Here is an 18,667-nt window from a genome sequence, read left to right on the forward strand (position 1 = left end):
TTATCTGTCTGTGAGTGATAGCCTGTTACTGTCACCTAAAGTCAGGCGATGTATTATATTTCCTACACCTTCATCTCGATTACCTCAGTCATTTTATCTCCGTCGAATGTTCCCTTCTACGTATGAGAAAAAAAGACAGCGGCTCTGCTTACCGAGGAGACGGCCAATTTTGTCCACGCCGATGACTCGGGCTCTCCGTTCTCGCGGGACGCCGTACATCTTGATGGATTAGCGAAGACGCATTCTCATCGTCGCTCGCCACCTGCCGCTATCTTCCGCTCATCTCTACATTCCTTGGATCAACCCTCCGTCGTGTGGTGTACCTTGCACCCAACGTACACACACAGCGATCGCCCGAGTTACTGCGGCCGCAATTCATAAGCAGGCCCGTCTTTCACGTGCTTCCCATACCGGTTTGGTTGACAGTAATGGACAACCTAAGTGTGTCTGCGATACTCGGCGGTCACTCCATGTCAGTGATAATACTAGTCGTCATTAGGTAGCAATTCAAGCTCAGGTAGTCCAAATAAGCATTCTTTTCCGCGTTTATGTTCCTCATGTTCTTTCGCTCGAAATTTCTTATAATCCGTATCAGTCTCTCCTTGACGGACCGAGTGGATAGCTAGCTACGGTAGATATCAACGTACTATTCACGTGCGTATGACTTGTAACTCATTTTCTGGTGAACGGATGTCGAATGAACGGATGAACGAATTCTCGTACATCTGGTAGCTAGTAACGTAAGGGTATGTTGACACCACCAGCTAACATAGATCAGACTGACTTTTTCTTATGAAATCGAAGCTCTTCCTGAACCAGTTAACTCTCTTCACAGTGCCTCGGTGATATCCCAATTTGTCCTATTGTATCAATAACAGCGATCGATCTTATCAGTTTCTCGGAGAAGGCTTTTTACCAATCAGATAGCAGGACGAATTTCTCTCATCTAATTCGCCAGCAAAGCAGGCGTCAGAATTTTCCACCACCAAACAGCAAGACATACAAACAATCCATTCAAAGCCTGTCACTTCTTTGCTACATGATAACTCCAGCGATCATTCGTGTGGTACTGGAAACAACTGGACCGACATGCCGCGCTCTTTCCTCGTGAAGAAGACCAAATTTTCGTCCTGCACAGCCCTCTGCCCTCGGGACCTCGATGCATACTACACACCAGCCCCCGGGAGCCCCACCCTGCCCCACCATGGTGTCAGCGTTACTGTCAACAATGGTGAGTAGTGTGATCACAATATTACACCATTGGCACAGTGTACCTATCTCTTATTCTAATATACTAACACTCATCGTCTGACCATCAAGTTTATAAAATGGTATGATCTCTCCAATCTGAAAAGAACTTGAATAATTCAATTCAGCATAACCCACATCCAAGATGGGACGACGAGGAAATTTGGTGTCTTACTGGCGCGACTAAAATTTCAGCCGAAAATTTTGTGACAGTCTATATGAGAGCACAAATTTGATAAGAAGTTGACACAAAATGGCACGCATAAACTTTCAGCTCAATTTACAGACGTCCTTGGCATTGAATATGACATCATTTCTACAAAGGATGAATATTTTTTTGTTCAAAATTATTTTGGAATGCTTGAATATTCGACCAGCCATCTTAAGATGTAACGTTCACGTTATCAGATAAATGTTATTCTGTGACAAAGTCTAAACTATCGAATGATTTAAGACATTTTAAGCGAAAAGTGGATCCATTTCTATCCAATGTACACAGGTGTAAGTGGATGCTTTGTAACCGTAGATTCATGTCTTCGTCGTCCTTTCAAAATGATATACATTGTACATCAGCCACTGATTGCAGACACGTTGAACACAGAGATCAACGTTTATTGGTCATTGTTTCAGATCTCCCATAGTATTCATTCTTCTGATTCAAGTGTCATCGAGAACCACCCTTCTCGATTTTTTTTAAATGAAGGAAAACATGAAAAAGCGCCTCTGTTTATAAGAAGATAATTACAACCGTTCCTCTGACGTGCTGATATCTGATATAATCCTCTCTGTTATCATCACCCGTCCCTTTCAAATCAAATGATGTTCAATGTTTGCGTGTCAGCAAGCGAATTTGTACGCCTTTACTATTATTTCGTCACCCAACATGAGCTTGTAAAACAGGGTTACACTTCCCTCACGGTTTTCATTCATTTAATTCTATACGCGAAGCACAAACTTAAGGTGAAATTCCATTTATTTAAAATTGAATCGCTCGCAAATATCAGAATGAGACGAGCACTTTGTTGTTAGGGATATGAAACATTAATGCTTTCTTAACATTGCTTGTGAAGCATGTATCAAGATAACCTTTTAACTCTCTTATATCTTCTCAGTAGTGGCAAGGAAATTGTGGTAAGATAGAATGATGATTCAGCCGCATAGATTCTTCGTGCATGATTTCCATTATCATTTTATGGAGTTTTCGCCTGTACTATTATCTCTGAAACGTAATTCTTCGTCGTCCAGAAAATTATTTCTTTCGACATTCGGCATTCATTATTTTTTATGCATTTATCTGTGAACAGAAACATTCACTTCCGAATCTGAAGACAAGCTTTTACAATTAACATAGTTTCAAACGGCACAATTATCATCATATCTATGTCATCTCTTATCATACATTATCTAAGTTTGATCACATCAGTAGTAATAATACACACTACCGCTAAAGAATCATAGCAGTGACAATGTAGCCTGCACATACATCTGTTACTTATAGCGATTCTGTAGCAGCCCTGGCATCTGGATAATGTGCGAAATGGGTTGATATGGGCAACAAGTTGTCAGTTGCGGATCAAAGTCTGGACGATGGCTCAAAATGTGAAAGATACCCTCTTTCGCCCAAACTACCTCACCTACCTACCCCACCCCATTAACATGAAAGTCTCCACTTTTGGAAGATATTCAGTCCCTTGAAAGCAGACAGACGTTCATTTTGTAGTAATTCGTAGTGAGGCTGCCGGCTTCTATTCATGTTCTTACCGAAGGAAGAAAATGTGAAAGAATGAAAAATAGCCATCGTTGTCTAACATTATGACGAAACCACCTTATACTGTCAGCAATCAAGATTAACTATGAAACAACTTCTCTTTTCTCTCCTAATCGATTTATCTCGGTGGAAATCAGGTGAACTCTCACTTGACTGCATGAATATTGAGTTTATACTTCTGTGGTTTATACATTTTGAAGTACAGCGCAACATGTTTTCACAAGTTGAGAACTACGTGCCTTGTTGATACGAGACAGGCATTGGCATTAAGCGTTAAATCGATTGACTGCTCGCTGTCCATTACGTGCCCTTCTCTTAATTACGAGCTACAAACTTATCATTACACGCTACAAAGCACTGTCTGACGGCATATAGCAGCGAGCGGTGTACAACATCCCTACTGCCGGACAAGAGAGCACACGACCATCAATCTCATTCATAATATGCACCGAATTCGTGCCAAATCGCACTATCTGGCTCTGAAACAGCGAATTAACGAAAACACAATTTGGCACGTACGATCTCTGAGCAAACATTGACAAGAATGTGTGGAGATGGAAAGGTTGCGAGCAGAGAAGGAAAAATGGAAATGCATTATTAATCAAAAATTAGCACCCAACACAATACACCTGTTCATTCGCTGGGGGAGAAAGAGGAAAGAAAAGGGGGAGGGGAGGCGAACCCAAAGAAATGCTCACTGCCCTTTGTACCTCGTGGGCAAGAGTGGTAATCAAATTTCATAATCAAGAGAAGTTTACCTGAATAGAATTTGGAGTTAGTGTACCTTGCGGGTGAGAGTAAGAGAAAGAGAGAAGGAGATGGAGAGAGGTGAGGGGGAGAGGAGGGAGCTAGTAAAGTGAGATCGCTGCCAACGATAATGACCGCCAACGCTGCCCCAGATTCGGGCCAAGTCACGATCGTTGCTCCGGCGATTAGCGACAGAACAAACACTAATCCTTTAACATTTTGACTCGATAAGACCGATTTGACCCTCGTGTAGAGCAATTCAATACATTCCGGCTTGGTTGGTGTGGCGTCCAAGTAGTGGCGCAAACAAAGTATTACAATCCAAGGAATTGCACTTTATGGAGAGAGTTAGGGTCCCCCCCCCCCACATCTTTCTGTGATGGTAAATGATGGCATTTCATACAAAAAAGTTGATTTTTTTCTGCCTTTGTCAGAATAGCATTCGCCTGTGGCTTGTTACACACTGATATCTCATATTATCCTTATCAGTAATAACTACGTGAGCACGAATCATTCTTTTTATGACGTGAAAAAGTATCAGATGCCGCGGAATACTTTCTCCAAAAAAAAAAAAAATATGGGGGGGGGGCCTGACACCCATATTTTTATGACGAAGTTCATAGAGACTGTATCGTACCCCTCCAAAAACATAACAAAAACAGGTAAAAATGGCAAAAGGGAAAATGCATTATACAATGTTATAGATCTTACGTGTTCTTATCAAACGTGGACCTTTCCTTTTACCCAAATGATGCGTCTTGATTGAGTGTAGTCAGTATACCAGACGTTAAGATATTTTTCTTCTTGTTTTGTGAGTGACCAATAGAGATTTCAATCACTGTCTTATATATCAATTCAAGTAGGTTTTATTTCTAATGTCTGAATTATATCCACATTTCCAACTCATAATCAAAATGTGCATATCTCAGAAAACCACGCGGGGGAAGATATGTTATTTCTTTCGCCAAAGTACCACTTGGAAATCGATAACGAAAACAAAGACGCTCAGGAGTGATCGGGAACCTGTACTTTGGATGTCGATGGGCCGGAAAGTGGGTCCTAGAGTGGTCAAAGAATGGATTGAGAGTGATCTACTTTTCTGGCAGTGAGAAAACACTCAGAAAACACCACGGCGCAATCAAACCCACAAACTTGTTTGTGTTCATGAATCGGGAAGGCATCTTTATGATGGTGGTGGTGATGGAGGGGGGGGGGGGGTGGGATGAGAAAGGGAGTGAATGAGATAAAGAGGGAGAGTGAGGATTCCAACGTGTGTAACACCTGAAGAATGCGTACTCGCGAAGGCCTATGACGTGTGTCAGCGAGACATTATCACTCAGATACTCAGAAGAAATGCAATGTCATACAATGAATCATACATTGTTTTATACGTGTATGTATATGATGTGAATTACATATATATATATATATATGTATATATATATATATATATATATATATATATATATATATTTGTTTTACATATAACCATTGATTAAATGAATAAAGAAATGAATAGACAGTAAATAAACACATACACGGAGATTATGTACAGTTACATTCATAATTGTAAAGTCCATGCTTATGTTTTAACATATATACAGTACATGTATATATATATATATACATACATATGTATATACATTTGTTGTGCAGACCATTGATTAAATGAATAAAAAATGAATAGACAGAAACAACACATATACACGGAGATTATGTACAGTTACATTCATGATTGTAAAGTCCATGCTTATGTTTACGTATAATTATGATTTTATATATATATGTATATATATATATATATATATATATATATATATATATATATATATATTGGATTCTGTGCGCAAAAGTATCATTATAGTATCGCGATCATATAGCAAACATACATTTTTGTTCTCTCACTGTCGCAGCCGTAGTTTTGAAGGATGTTCTCACTCTCTCTTGCAAATCCTGAGCACAGACACTGTAGACGAGATATGTCTTCAAAACGTTCAAGTGGTGCTAGTATTTTCTTCTTCTTCTTCTCCTCCTTCTTCTTGTTCTTCTTACTTTTTTTTGTTGGTCTTTTTATCTGAACCTGCCGGAAAAGCGATCCAGGCGACCCGCTTGAAGAGGGGTTGAACACACACTCGTGGGCTCGCGATTCTCGCTCTGCTGTCTGTGTGTATAACGATTCTAGTACGTCCTTCAACTTGGTGTCAAAAATGGCGCCGTTAGAGTCGTGTGTGGGGGCTAGGGTCGACCTTTCAAGAGGCTGCCTCTGGTGTTGTCGTTGTTGTTGTTTACTGACTGATGGTGAAGAGATAGAAAGAGACCTGCTTTTTCCCCCGAAAGATAGATCCGTTATTTATACAGGCAAATTGCGTCAGTATCATCTGTTTACAACCTTAAAACAAAACAGAAACAACAAAAAAAAAATGTGAAAGTGTCATGATCCTAAGAAAAAATTTCGAAGAAATGAGTGTCATTATCATTTCCATTTTTGTCATCATAATTGTGGCTGTTTTATTACAATTGCTAATATCGATCATCATTACTGTTTTATTTCAATGCTCATTTTCTTTAATTTTAATTGGGGTACTTATATAAAGAATCAGTCAGTATGCATCCCGTATGTATTGTTGTCAAGACTGAACATGGAAACTGCAATCGTTGTTACCAGAGATACTAACCATCGAATTGAATCATCTTGTTACAGATAGTTATAACTGGGGAAAAAAAGAAATGCAAAGCGGGAGCAAAGTGTGTTTGTATAGCAAATGTGATATGGCAATCTATGTGATGATTAGATTGTAGAGAATCTGTATCCGAATCAATTCCCTCTGTTTTCCTCCTTCCCCTTCACTCATATTTTTACTCCACCCCCCCCCCCCCCTCTTTCTTTCCATGTTCTTCCTCCTCCTCCTCCCTTTCGACACATCTTCCTTACCGGCGCATGCAAATCATCCCCCCTCATACGCGCGGCAGCGACACGGGACGGTTGAATTCAACAAGTAGTCTGCCTTAATGGCTCTTCACTACCTTCATTTGAGCTTTCTCCTTTCCCGCCAGAAAATCGCCCCAAGTCAAATCAGTCGAGAGATATGTAACCCAAGACGAGACTTCTTTTTTCCGCCGCGCCAAAACCAGGGAAACCCTTTTGCGCACTCATCAACCACATACTCCGCCGTAAGGCGCGATTTTTATCGTGATTCCCTTCTTCTTGTTTTTGGTTACCATCTTTCTTTTCGCCTTTCCTCGGAACTTGCCCCCTACCTCCTTCTGAGAGACAGGATCGAATGACGTTGCCAAGTTCAACTGCTTCACTCGTGCGAGAACGAAAGTTGCCGCGAACAATGTCGATCGAGAAATGAAAAAGGGGGAGGGAAATGGGCGAAATGATATAAAATGGGAACCATCTGCATTCCCTCGCGGGGTTCCATCGAATGAATCGGGGAGGAATGGTATGTGGCATATTGCAAATCGAGGAGAAGAGTGTTGGGAAAAGACGACATATAATAATGGCCCTGAGAAACGGAATTGATTAGAAATGTCACATTTGCATCGCGCTCGAGATTTCTCACGCATGCTGTGGTATAGAAACAGCCCAATAATGGGATTTTAGAGAACACGTAAACAACAACGGTAAGTCATATCACTATATTGGTTTATCAAATCTGGGGCAAGCAAAAGTGTACGAAATGCCGTCCACCTGTCCGCAATGAACAACAGGTTGCTAAGTAGCCCGGTCTATATCCACCATTAGATGCCATTAAAATGGTGGAGCCGAGGAGCTGTAGACACCTTAGCAATCTTCGTTAGATCTCGCTGGAATACTTACAGTTTGATATTGCATGACACTCGGTTTATTTTTTTTTTCTGGCGGGAGAGGCACGCTTGATGGTCGTTAATCTGACGATAGATTCACACTGATATTCCGTCTGGGCAAATACAACTCTCACACGCCGGAAATTGGTTCCCAAAGAATCGCTGTATGGAAGAGCGGCAAGAACAAACGCATTCAGGATACGTGAAGGCAACACCAGCAGCACAAAGACATGTTGTCTAATATGGGTTTTTTTTTCTTCCTCGAAATGCCATTCTGCAAAAAAAAAAAAAAAAAGAAGAAGTCAGAGACAAAAACAAAAACTGATCATTAAATAAACAGGTAATTGTTCCTTTGCTCATGATAACTCACTATTTATTTTTGGAAACTTCTGAACCTTCCAATTTGATTGCTGTTGATATGAAATTGTGAAAGGAGGGGATAACTTAGTTGCCGACATTTTGCCAATGAACAGGATAGATGCGGCATGTAATTTTCTCAGTACTCCGCCATCCATCTCGTGCAATCCTCGCCCAAGTCAGCCAGACAAGGGGTACACATTAAACTAGCTGGGCACACACCTGCGTGCAAGAATGACGTCACTGAATCGCGACAATCCGTCAAGCTTTGCTTAATTCTGTCCCCGAAGAGCTAGAGTGGGATACACTCGCCAAGGGTTGAGCGGGGAAGACAGGGATAGACAGATAGGAAGACGAGGGAGAAGGACGACTCAGTACAATGTAGACCAATGAGCTTAGGTGTGAACATATCTTGTCAGATGATGATAGGGGAAAAAGGGAAAGAAGTAAATACTCGGTGAGACTGACAGACTGAAAACTAGAACAAAATGTGCATGAAAAACATTTGAAAGATGCATAGGCCCTAATGCTGTATAACATATTCGATCTATTTCTGCAGTGTATCATAAATACAAAAAGACAAACACATGTGTATACGAATTTATATATATATATATATATATATATATATATATATATATACACGTGTTTATATATGTAGGCGTATATATATGCATATATATATATACATATATATATATATATATATATATATATATGTGTGTGTGTGTGTGTGTGTGTGTGTGTGTGTAGAAAGAGAGATAGAAAGTGAAATGAGATAATAGGAGAGACAGAGAGAAGTGAGAGATGAAGGAAGACATGATTTGTTGTAGTTTCCCTTGCTCGTAAAGCCCATTGAACATGAACTCATATCTACAAGTCCTTGGTGTCACCCGCTGACGTAAGGCACGACCCGGGGAATTGCGGAGAATGAATAAGGGTATGTGCATGATGTCATGTCTTGGGCAAGTGTTTCTTGACCTTTGAAGTATCCATGACCTTCTTCCAATCTAAATGCAAACGAGACACTGTGAATCTCTGAATGTAGATTACCTGCTCAGCAAACAAATGTAAATGAATAAAAACAGGAAGAAGAAGAAAAAAAAAATCATTTCAGCGTACCTAGGCATGACAGACAATTACTTTGAAGAAAACACATCTGCGGAATTTACTCCAATTTGCGTTTTTGCTTAGCACTTGCAGATCGAAGCATTAATCGCATCTTTTGTGGAGAGACAACATTGATGGATATCACACGAATCTATTTTCATGGGTGTGTGACCGATTGATGGGTTGATGTGTCTCTGCGGCTACCAGAAGACATCAGGCTGCGTACATCGAGGGGCCAGATCTACGAAAGAACTGATTACCTCGATCGCATTCATTTCTTCCTGTTCTTATTATATTTCGATATTTCTCGAGCGCGTGTAAAGTGACGCGCTGCCAAATCATCCGCCCGAAACGGCGAATGGTGTCGTTTCGGAGATGACACCTGTACTTAACGAGGCCCTGGTATCGCTGTCCGAATAACCTTTTCTTAATGACAAAACGGGATATCGTTCGGGCTCATCTTAAAAGATCACTTGGCCCATATTTATAAATGGGGACACACTCTCTTGTCGCTATTTCATTTGATGAGTCGAGGAGTTTATTAGTCTGATTTCTCTTTTCTTTGTTTTCGATTTTCGATTTTTTTTTTTTACATCAAGACGCAGACACAACGACTAGCTATAATCAGGCGTACTTTGTAGAGCACAACCAACTGTCGAGTAATTATACGTCCTACATGCTAGACTGATTCCAAGCCACTCGCAAAAGGTTATGGTCGTCATGATTTTGACTTGTGTCATGCCAATTACCTTATACAATTCCACAGACCATGGACTTCCTAATTGTAGCAGAGAAGAGTACGCAAACTAATAATTGACGAAAAATAATAATCACAAATCCATCGCTATTTTCATTGATGACATTAATTTAAAACACCCTATCAGTAAACAGATATGATAGTACAAAGAGAAAAAGCCACGACGATAACACGGCTCTGAGTTCATCGAATTATCTCAACCGACTTTTCGGGTTGGAGTTACCTCGCAGTAAATGCACTTTTTTTTTTTTTTTGCGAGACCAGATTAGACTCTTGTACCTGACGCCAGCCAGCAATATTTCAACATTGCCATTTTCATTTTGTCGTTAGCAGTAGGTATGCATCTGTGGGGCTGATGATGAAGACCAAAGTAGAGACACGATGCTCAGCACCATAGTCTAAGTCAATGGATATAGTACCTCCAAGGACAATTTGGAAATATGTGCCCATATGAATTAAAGTGAACATTCAGTGACCGCTTATTCAATACATCATCCAGAGAACAGCAATTGGCAATGGCTGTATTAGCTCTAATAATGAGGGTATTGGCAAACTTTGAGAGTTAAGCTCTGGTAAGCACGCTCTCTGTGAGCAGTCAGCTCGTACACCAGCTATAAACAAGAGACGGTGATTACTACCGATTACCGCTCCGACAAAGTGGCAATTAAAACATATCTTCGCTCGCTTTGCGCCATTGATTTTGAATTGCGCGCGGATGTGCGTGAATGCGCGTCTGCAGGGGCGAACGCAGAACGTTGTCTGCCGCGGGGATTAAATGTCGTCCTTGTGGCTTGAACGTGTCGTGTGGTTTCTAGTCGGCCAAAGGGCCAGTTGACTTTGCTCACGAAGAACATGAGGGGTTATCCCAGATTGTGGTCAAGAGTATCAAAAGACCACTCCTCTCACAAAGTGAACAAAAATACGCAAGGCTCAGAGACCAAACCGGGGAGCAAACGGGGGCCGAGAGGTCCTTGTTTGCAAACAATGGTGAGACCAGCAATTGCTGGAAAGCGTGACGTTTGAGAATCGCCCATGCGAAAATGTCCAACGACAACAGACGTGTTTTGCGGCTGACAAAGGAAGTGTCGTGACTACGAGGTGAATAACCTTGATGGGGAATATGCCATATTTCAATCGTGAACACATTGCATTTTGTTTTGTCATCATGGGAGAACAATTCTCGTATGTACATCAGTAATGACTTGTGACGTTCTGTTTGTCGCTGATAGAGGTATACTACTACAGTGATATTTAATACATTGCCGGCAATATGTCACGTGAATCCATCTTTGAGCATGTTTTTCATGGTTATGACGAAATCCCTCTCCCAAAAAAAGGGGGTTTAGTTATAATATTGCACCTCCTCTTCTTTTTATTCCTGGTAATGATTAGAATCAGTAAATTCTATGACCAGCACAAGCTTAATGATACAACATGATAATAAAATGCAACCTCACATATATCTATCACGTTGTGTATAAAGAGCAGGAAAACTCGAAGTCTGTGTGTAAGGCAAAATATAAGCTCCGTCGATCGCATCTCCATAATTCTCCATCCGAGCGAAACAAGCCTGGAAGGCAAGCACCATCTTAAGTTTGGTGAACATGTTTGAAGCGCGCTTCTCAAATTGGCTGGAGAAGGCATTACCCGTCCCTAACCGCACGGCAAACGCCGGGGCTTGTTTGCACGGCGCTACAAGCACGCGCAACAAGTCTGCTGAATAATAAAAGAAGGAAGTAGGCAGCTCGTTCATCAAGTCGCATGCTCGGGCGATCTCAAATTGAAGCAAAAAAGGTTACCGTCCCACTCGCATCCATCATTTCGTCTTCACATCTTTCCTCCATCGCCAACATCTTTCCCCCTATCTTCCCCGGACTCTGGTGCACCATCCGTAACTGCGCACGCAGGGAATTGATGGCGGGCCATTCTTTACCTCCAGGAGGTGAAAGTCAGAGCGCTGGCAGTGGAATGTGCTCGCGCGTGCAAAGTGAACATATGCTCTGAAAAAGGGAAAGGGAAGGGGGCTCGGATGGGACTGTAAATAACTATTCTATTCATAAATAATGCTCTCCCGTCTTTCTGCTAAGAAAAAGAGAGTGACAAGTCATTTGCAGAACACGAAGTAAACCAAAAGACACTTTCTCATATCCTCTTTGTCGTTTCCTATCCCTGGCAATCACACTTCGTTTCTCGTCTTCTTTTTTTTTTTTTTATTTCAATGAGATGAAATAAGTTTATAGCCAGAGAAGCGCTTTAAATGGCGCCCTCTTGCGAGAGAACGTCAAAAACTGCATCATCATCTCTTAATGTATTCATCCCTGTGTTATCCTTTGCCACATGTTATCCGGAAGACGTACACAGAGTACGCCAATGTATTCGGTCATTTTGGAATGGAAATGGAAAGCGCAAACTAATCACCATTATCAGTTGTTAATTATTGTGAGCCCAAGCCACCTTAAGATCCCCAGACAATCCACTTAATCACACTAGTGAAGTAGGGTGGGTTGTTTTAATTTCAAAACATTCTGAGCAATCTTAATATCACTCTATGTGTTTGTCTTGTTTGTAATTCGCCGCTCGTCTTTAATACGAATATTTTGTGTCAATCACACTTTGGAAATGAATAAGAATTAAATCTCGGTATGCTGTTTCCTTCAACTGGAGGCAATAGTGGACAAGCGAAGAAATGATAATCAATCATCATGTGAACTGGAATCATCAAAAATCCGAATTTAATCTATAATATTACTGATAATCACTTCTGTAAGCTTTCGAATTTTACCACATTACCAATTATTTTAATCTTCTCTCTCCATGTTTTCTGTTTAGTACGTGTAGAAATAAGAAGACGTTAATATTGATTATGTTTGATGTATTGCTTGAAGAATTTCAGCCTTTTTGTTTGCTCTTCTGCAGGCTACATCCATGACATCACTCCTTCACCGTCTTCCCCGCCCAGCGAACCGCTGATGATCACCAACCTGATCAACCACCACAACGATGATAGATCCTCATCAACCGGTTCGCCCGAGCCGATCACGCTCTCCACCGAATCCAGTCCAGGCGACATCGGTGTCGAAGGAGATCTGCTGAGCCTGCAGAGCCAAAAGGGACAGCTGTTTTTGTCCTACGAGGCGTTCCTGATAACCGATGGACGGTCACGACGCCGCGCTTTGCAAGCGGGTGGCGGCGGTGGGATAAAGGGCACGAGTATTGATCAGCACAACAAACTCGGTGGCTCGCTATCTGACCTGTCCGCGGCAAACCGACCCAAGTACAAGTGTAATGAATGCGGGAAGCAGTACGCAACTTCGTCCAACCTGTCCAGACACAAGCAGACCCATCGCAGCCTCGACAGCCATTTTGCCAAGAAGTGCGAGGTCTGCGGCAAGGTGTACGTCAGCATGCCCGCCCTAGCCATGCACGTGCTCACGCACAACCTCAAACACAAGTGCACTGTCTGCCAAAAGTCCTTCAGCCGCCCATGGTTGCTCCAGGGCCATATGCGCTCGCACACGGGCGAAAAGCCCTTCGGCTGTGCGCATTGCGGCAAGGCATTCGCCGATCGTTCCAACCTCCGCGCGCATATGCAGACACACTCGGCCTACAAGAACTACAAGTGCAAGCGGTGCGACAAGTCCTTTGCCCTGAAGTCGTATCTGAACAAACATTACGAGTCGGCCTGCTTCAAACTTGACGGCGAGATCCGAGATGACGACATGATGACGAGCACGCCATCACCGTTGTCTGATGCAGAAAACATCTCTGTCGATAGCAACATATCGGCGTGAGGGATTTCAAGCCACAACTGGTGTCTGAGACAATTGACAACGCCTCAGAGAAAGAAACAGAAAGGCCTTTAACGTACACGAACTGGTAACAAAGAGGAACAAAAGTGGCCAACGAGGGAGCTTAGAACAGCAAGTATTATCATTGCGAAGAACAAAAAGACAAACATGTCGAAATACTGACTTCTTTCTTAGCCGGTCACAATTTGAGTATTAATGGAAAACATTATATCAAGGACTTCATACCATGCCAAATACTCATTCTCTGATGATAGCATATAAATGATTATATATATCAAAACAAACTGGAACTCGTTTTCCGAAACACGTTGTATTCAAGCAATAATACTAGTAGAAGTAGAAACCTATTCTATAAGTTTGAATCAAGTGCAATAAAAACAAGATTTTAGAATAAAATCATTATGAGTTATGGCATTGCTACAGAAGAACTCTTTGCTCTTTGTTTCTTTACGACACAGGAGGTGTTATATTTAAGTTCGATGAAAAGTAGAGGCAAGCCTAATTATCCCCTATGTGAATTGTAACTTACTCAGGCGGTGTTATCCTAACTTTGTAGGTTTTTTGTTGTTGTTGTCGATGGTCTTGTCAGAGGCATACATTTTTGAAATTTTCACTTGGAATTATGATATGGCTTTGCTCGCTGTGACTGTACTAGGTGGAAGCAATTTCTCCCAATTGCCTTGTAGCTGAAGCTGACAAATACTTGTACGAAATTATTGCGATCCATGAGTCCTAAAGCATAAAGTCCTTTTTACACGAAGGTGCTCTTTAATAATGTCTTAGTTTAGCATTCAGTAAAGAACGAGCAAATAACGATATCTTATAAGTATGTCAAAATTATGTGTGTGTGTCTTAGGAAATGAATTAACATCTCATTCGTTCAATATCTTTCCGTAGTAGACTCAGCAAACCTCAAATGCACAAATACCTGAATTTATAAAAATAAAGAGGGAAATGTTACAAGAGCCTTAAATCAGGGAATACATTTTATGTTCGGAAAAAGGGGTTTTCATGATCACTCTTTAGAAATGAGTATCGACCATTCTTGTGTTTAGCTTTGATTCAGCAACTTAGAAGCAACACATAATAGTAAGAAGATGGAGATTAAAAACACACACCAAATAACTCTACTCACACGGAATACATCTCATGAACACAACTTCGTTTCCATAGCAACTCAATGACGCAATCTTTAAAGAAACCTATGCATTCGAAAATCTGCAATATCATTAATGTTGATCAGTGATCGTTGTTCACTTTTGATTATAATGCAATGTTAATCACTGATTTATAGTAAGTGTTATGTCTATAAAACTTTCTACATGTTTTTTTTTTGGGCGATGTGGAAGATGAAAAAGTAAAAACTACTGCCAGTAAGTGAGAAGAAACAGAAGCAGCAAGACCATCTCGTTGAACGTGTGATGTTGTCGTATTGTTCTGAAATTTGCAAAATATTTTGTACATAATTTGTAGTATATTTGATATTTGGTACTTTTGATACAACGAAATGGCAAGGACAAAAAAAGTTCAATAATGATGTAAATAATCGTATTCGCAAACAAACATAAAAAAGATCTTGATATATTCGCTGTAGAGAAGCAAAAGTCACTATTTTATGAGACTAATTCAAAAGAGTGCAAGGGAACCACCCTCTAACTCTTCATTGTTGTTTCTTTTTTTCATCTAAAAATCTGATATCTTCCAGACGAATGTAAGTGCACGTTTTAGGGACCATAGAAAAAATACAGACACTTCAAGAACAAACATGTGCAATACAGCTATTACCTGACGTGTAATATATTTCGAAAGTTTGCGGAGCATAAAGCTTAATGTTTCGAAAGAAATCTTGAGAATTGCGTCCTCTCTTTCTCTTCTTCTCGGCTTCTTTTTGTTCGTTTGTTTGTTCGTTTTCAGCAGAATCAATTGTATTGACCTGTTAAGGCGTGATCGGATTGGTTGAAAAAGTGTGATCACTGAGCCTGAGTGTGTGTGCGTGTGTGTGTGTGTGTGAAGGTGTGTGCATGTGCTTGCGTGTGTGCGTGTGTGTGTTTGTGTGTGTGAAGGTGTGTGCATGCACTTACCCATGGTGTACAACGAGGACACACATACGAACTTTACATTTAAACCGAGGACACACAGAGAACCGAGGACGTCCTCGGTACGCAGACCATTCCAAACGGTCTGCTTTTGCTTGCTTTTGCATGGAGGGGTACATGTTTGTAGGTCCTCGATTAGCATTATATAAGTCCTCGGGTGGGTGGTAATATACGAATGAGTCCTCGGTTGACAAGAGTCCTACTGACACACAGGTCCTCGGTTATGTGGTAAAATTCTTATGGGTAAAACAGGTCCTCGGTTTCCTCCATAGACGCGTATGTGTGTGCTTGCGTGTGTGCGTGCGTCTGTTTAGATCACTACTTAAACCTCATTATGAATACTCGATTCCGAGTTCTGAACCATTGTTGTTATATTTCTCCTTTTCCCCTATATTTGTCCATCATTTTTGGATTCCAACCTATTCAAAGTTAGAGATTATTTGTTTGTTTGTTTGTTTGTTTGTGTTCGTGTTTGTGTGCGCGTGTGTGTGTGTGTTAAAGTGCCCTGTTAAAGCTCAGGATATCTAACGTAAAATTAATGAATTCATTCATTCTGGCCTGAAAGTTAAATGAGCAAAACACTTGACAAGATGTAGACAAGAAAGATGGAAAAAACGAAAAACAAATTCAGAAATAAAATCAAAATCAAATCATTCAAAGAGATCAAAGACAAACAAAATGAACAAAGAAATTGAGAAATCAACAAAATCCTAAGAAACAAAGGCTTGAATTTGTACACACACACACACATACACGCACACACACACACACACACATACACACACACACACACACACACACACACACAGAGCAAATGACGAATCCTGTTTTCTTGGCAGTTACATACCAAGTATATGATAATGTATATGTGAAACAAGGAGAAAGAGAATGACACTAAGACTGAGCATAAAACAACCGGCAGGAATGAATGACACAGACATTGAAAAGTAACAGCAAATGAATAAAGAAGGGTGATCCGAAGAAAACTACTTCAATGTCCTTTTTTAAGTAATTCTCTCTTATCAATTCAATTCAATTCAATTCAAGTCAGTTCCATTTACATCAGTAAAAGGAAAGGCGGATAAAGGTGATAAATTTATCAATTCAACAGTTAAACAATTTGAAAGGACAAATTATTGAGTATAATACAAAATATATGTATGTTCAATAAGCGTGGAAGTATTGTTAGTAGACGAGGCCTTAGATTCTAGGAAGGGGAAATATCGGTTCGAATCCTTTCCGGTATGTTCATTAACTACACAAAATATGTAGAGACAATACTGGTAACCTTGGTAACGCTGGCATGGTGATAACAAGCCAGTTTGGGGTTATAGCTCATGGCACATTGGTACGAATGACCTTTCTTTTTCTCAGTCGGTTAGGGGCACTTCATTCGTTTTCAGAGCGACATAATGCATAAGCTTTACGTAACAACTTATGGGATTCATCAATCCTGATCAAACAAAGAATGAACTTGCGTAGCGACCAGATGACCAGAATGATTAGTCAATTAACGCCAGTGAAAGCATCCATCTGATTATTTGGCATTGAATGTATTAACACTCTCTTTCTATTGATATTGCCAAATACCACTTTTGCTGCCAGGTGGATGTGCTGGCAAGCAATATTTATGAGGATTACGTGAATAATCATTACATCACAGATGCTTATCCCAGTGATTTAAAAAACCCACATGCCTGTTGTTACGAATGATCTTTTTTCTCTTCATGCGCAAAGTGAAACTACGAACTGGCTTCTAGCGCGGCCCTTTAGGCTGCGTTCACATAGAAGTATTCGGTATTCGGTATTCGCTATTCGCTATTCGCTATTCGGGCACCGAGTACACCACCACCCGCACCGTCAACTCACCATCCCATGCAGTGAGGATTTCTTCCTCCTACATCCCAGCAAATATTATGAACAATTTCTAAACTGCATTAGAATGTCAGTCTACATGCTTGTTTTTGCTAAAGGGCAAATCCAGACCAAAATTGTCATTATTTCGTAAACGAGAGACGGTATACGCTGCAAGAAAATTGAACAAGCTCGATTACCACTTTGATATACTATTCGCAGCTATTCGGTACTTTCGAATAGTGCCCTCTTATGTGAACCGGTGTGAGGAAATCCTATCGTTCGATTCAAGCTAATCGCGTGCCCTCGAAAAACGAGCCCAAATACCCGAATTACTTCTATGAGAACGCAGCCTTAGGGAGAGCAGTGCTATTCACTGAACAGGCACCCTGATTACTAAGTAGATTATACCTTATCATTATCATCGTTGTTCCCAATGTCATATTTACTTTCAGTATAGTAGTAGTAACATCAGTAGCAGTACTATTAGTAGTACTTTGTAAAGTTGTTGTTTTGTTGTAATATCATCATTATATCAATTATTATTATCATTACCATGATCATCATCATGATCATCATCATCATCAACAACATCTTATCAACAATTCTATTCTAGTCAATATCAATGCTTGTGTGTGTAGGTTTTTTTTTATTATGCATACGTATTGTTTGATATCTATTTTCATAATCATTTATGAGTAGATGACTGTGAATAAACAACCTGACAGTATAATTCCAAATAATATACAGTTTATTTTTTTAACAGCATCTGATCAACATAATCATTTCATTATCACCCGACACACAAGAAAGTACTATCAAAACATGCAGAAATCGGTTTGTGTGCTTTACTTTAACCCATTATTTACTAGAAACGGATTTAACATGTAGTAATTCATATTTCTAAGGGGATTTACCGCGTCCCTGTTGGAAACTGGCTAGGTTGGAATGTGCGCGGCCAGGCGGCTATTATTACTACAGCTTGGCTGAATTGTACCAAATACGGGGCTTATTCTTGGACTTGACTAGCCCATTGTCTGTTTTTGCGGGCCAGTCGTGATGCTTTCTTCGGTAATATTTTCTCTTCCTTTCTCATTCTGTCTCTCATCGA

At 40.5% G+C, this 18,667-nt stretch overlaps 1 protein-coding gene across 1 annotated transcript; it reads left to right on the forward strand.

Annotated features, from left to right (window-relative positions):
* The first annotated feature begins 1,016 nt into the window (after positions 1 to 1,016).
* On the forward strand, positions 1,017 to 13,588 carry LOC139742288 (transcriptional repressor scratch 2-like). The gene is made up of 2 exons (XM_071652867.1): positions 1,017 to 1,231; positions 12,714 to 13,588. The coding sequence occupies exons 1-2, from the start codon at positions 1,090 to 1,092 to the stop codon at positions 13,586 to 13,588; spliced, it is 1,017 nt and encodes a 338-aa protein (XP_071508968.1). The 5' UTR covers positions 1,017 to 1,089.
* The last annotated feature ends 5,079 nt before the right edge of the window (positions 13,589 to 18,667 follow it).

This window comes from Diadema antillarum, unplaced genomic scaffold (genome assembly GCF_040938485.1).
Source record: "Diadema antillarum isolate AM-2024a unplaced genomic scaffold, OU_Dant_1.0 seq00000994_RagTag, whole genome shotgun sequence".
NCBI lineage: Eukaryota > Metazoa > Echinodermata > Echinoidea > Diadematoida > Diadematidae > Diadema > Diadema antillarum.

What these genes read in the sequence shown, in the direction of transcription:
- LOC139742288 (XM_071652867.1), top strand. Translation starts at nt 1,090, where the DNA reads ATGCCGCGCTCTTTCCTCGTGAAGAAGACCAAATTTTCGTCCTGCACA. An exon ending in CAGCGTTACTGTCAACAATG is followed by an intron (nt 1,232 to 12,713) that starts GTGAGTAGTGTG and finishes GCTCTTCTGCAG; the next exon opens with GCTACATCCATGACATCACT.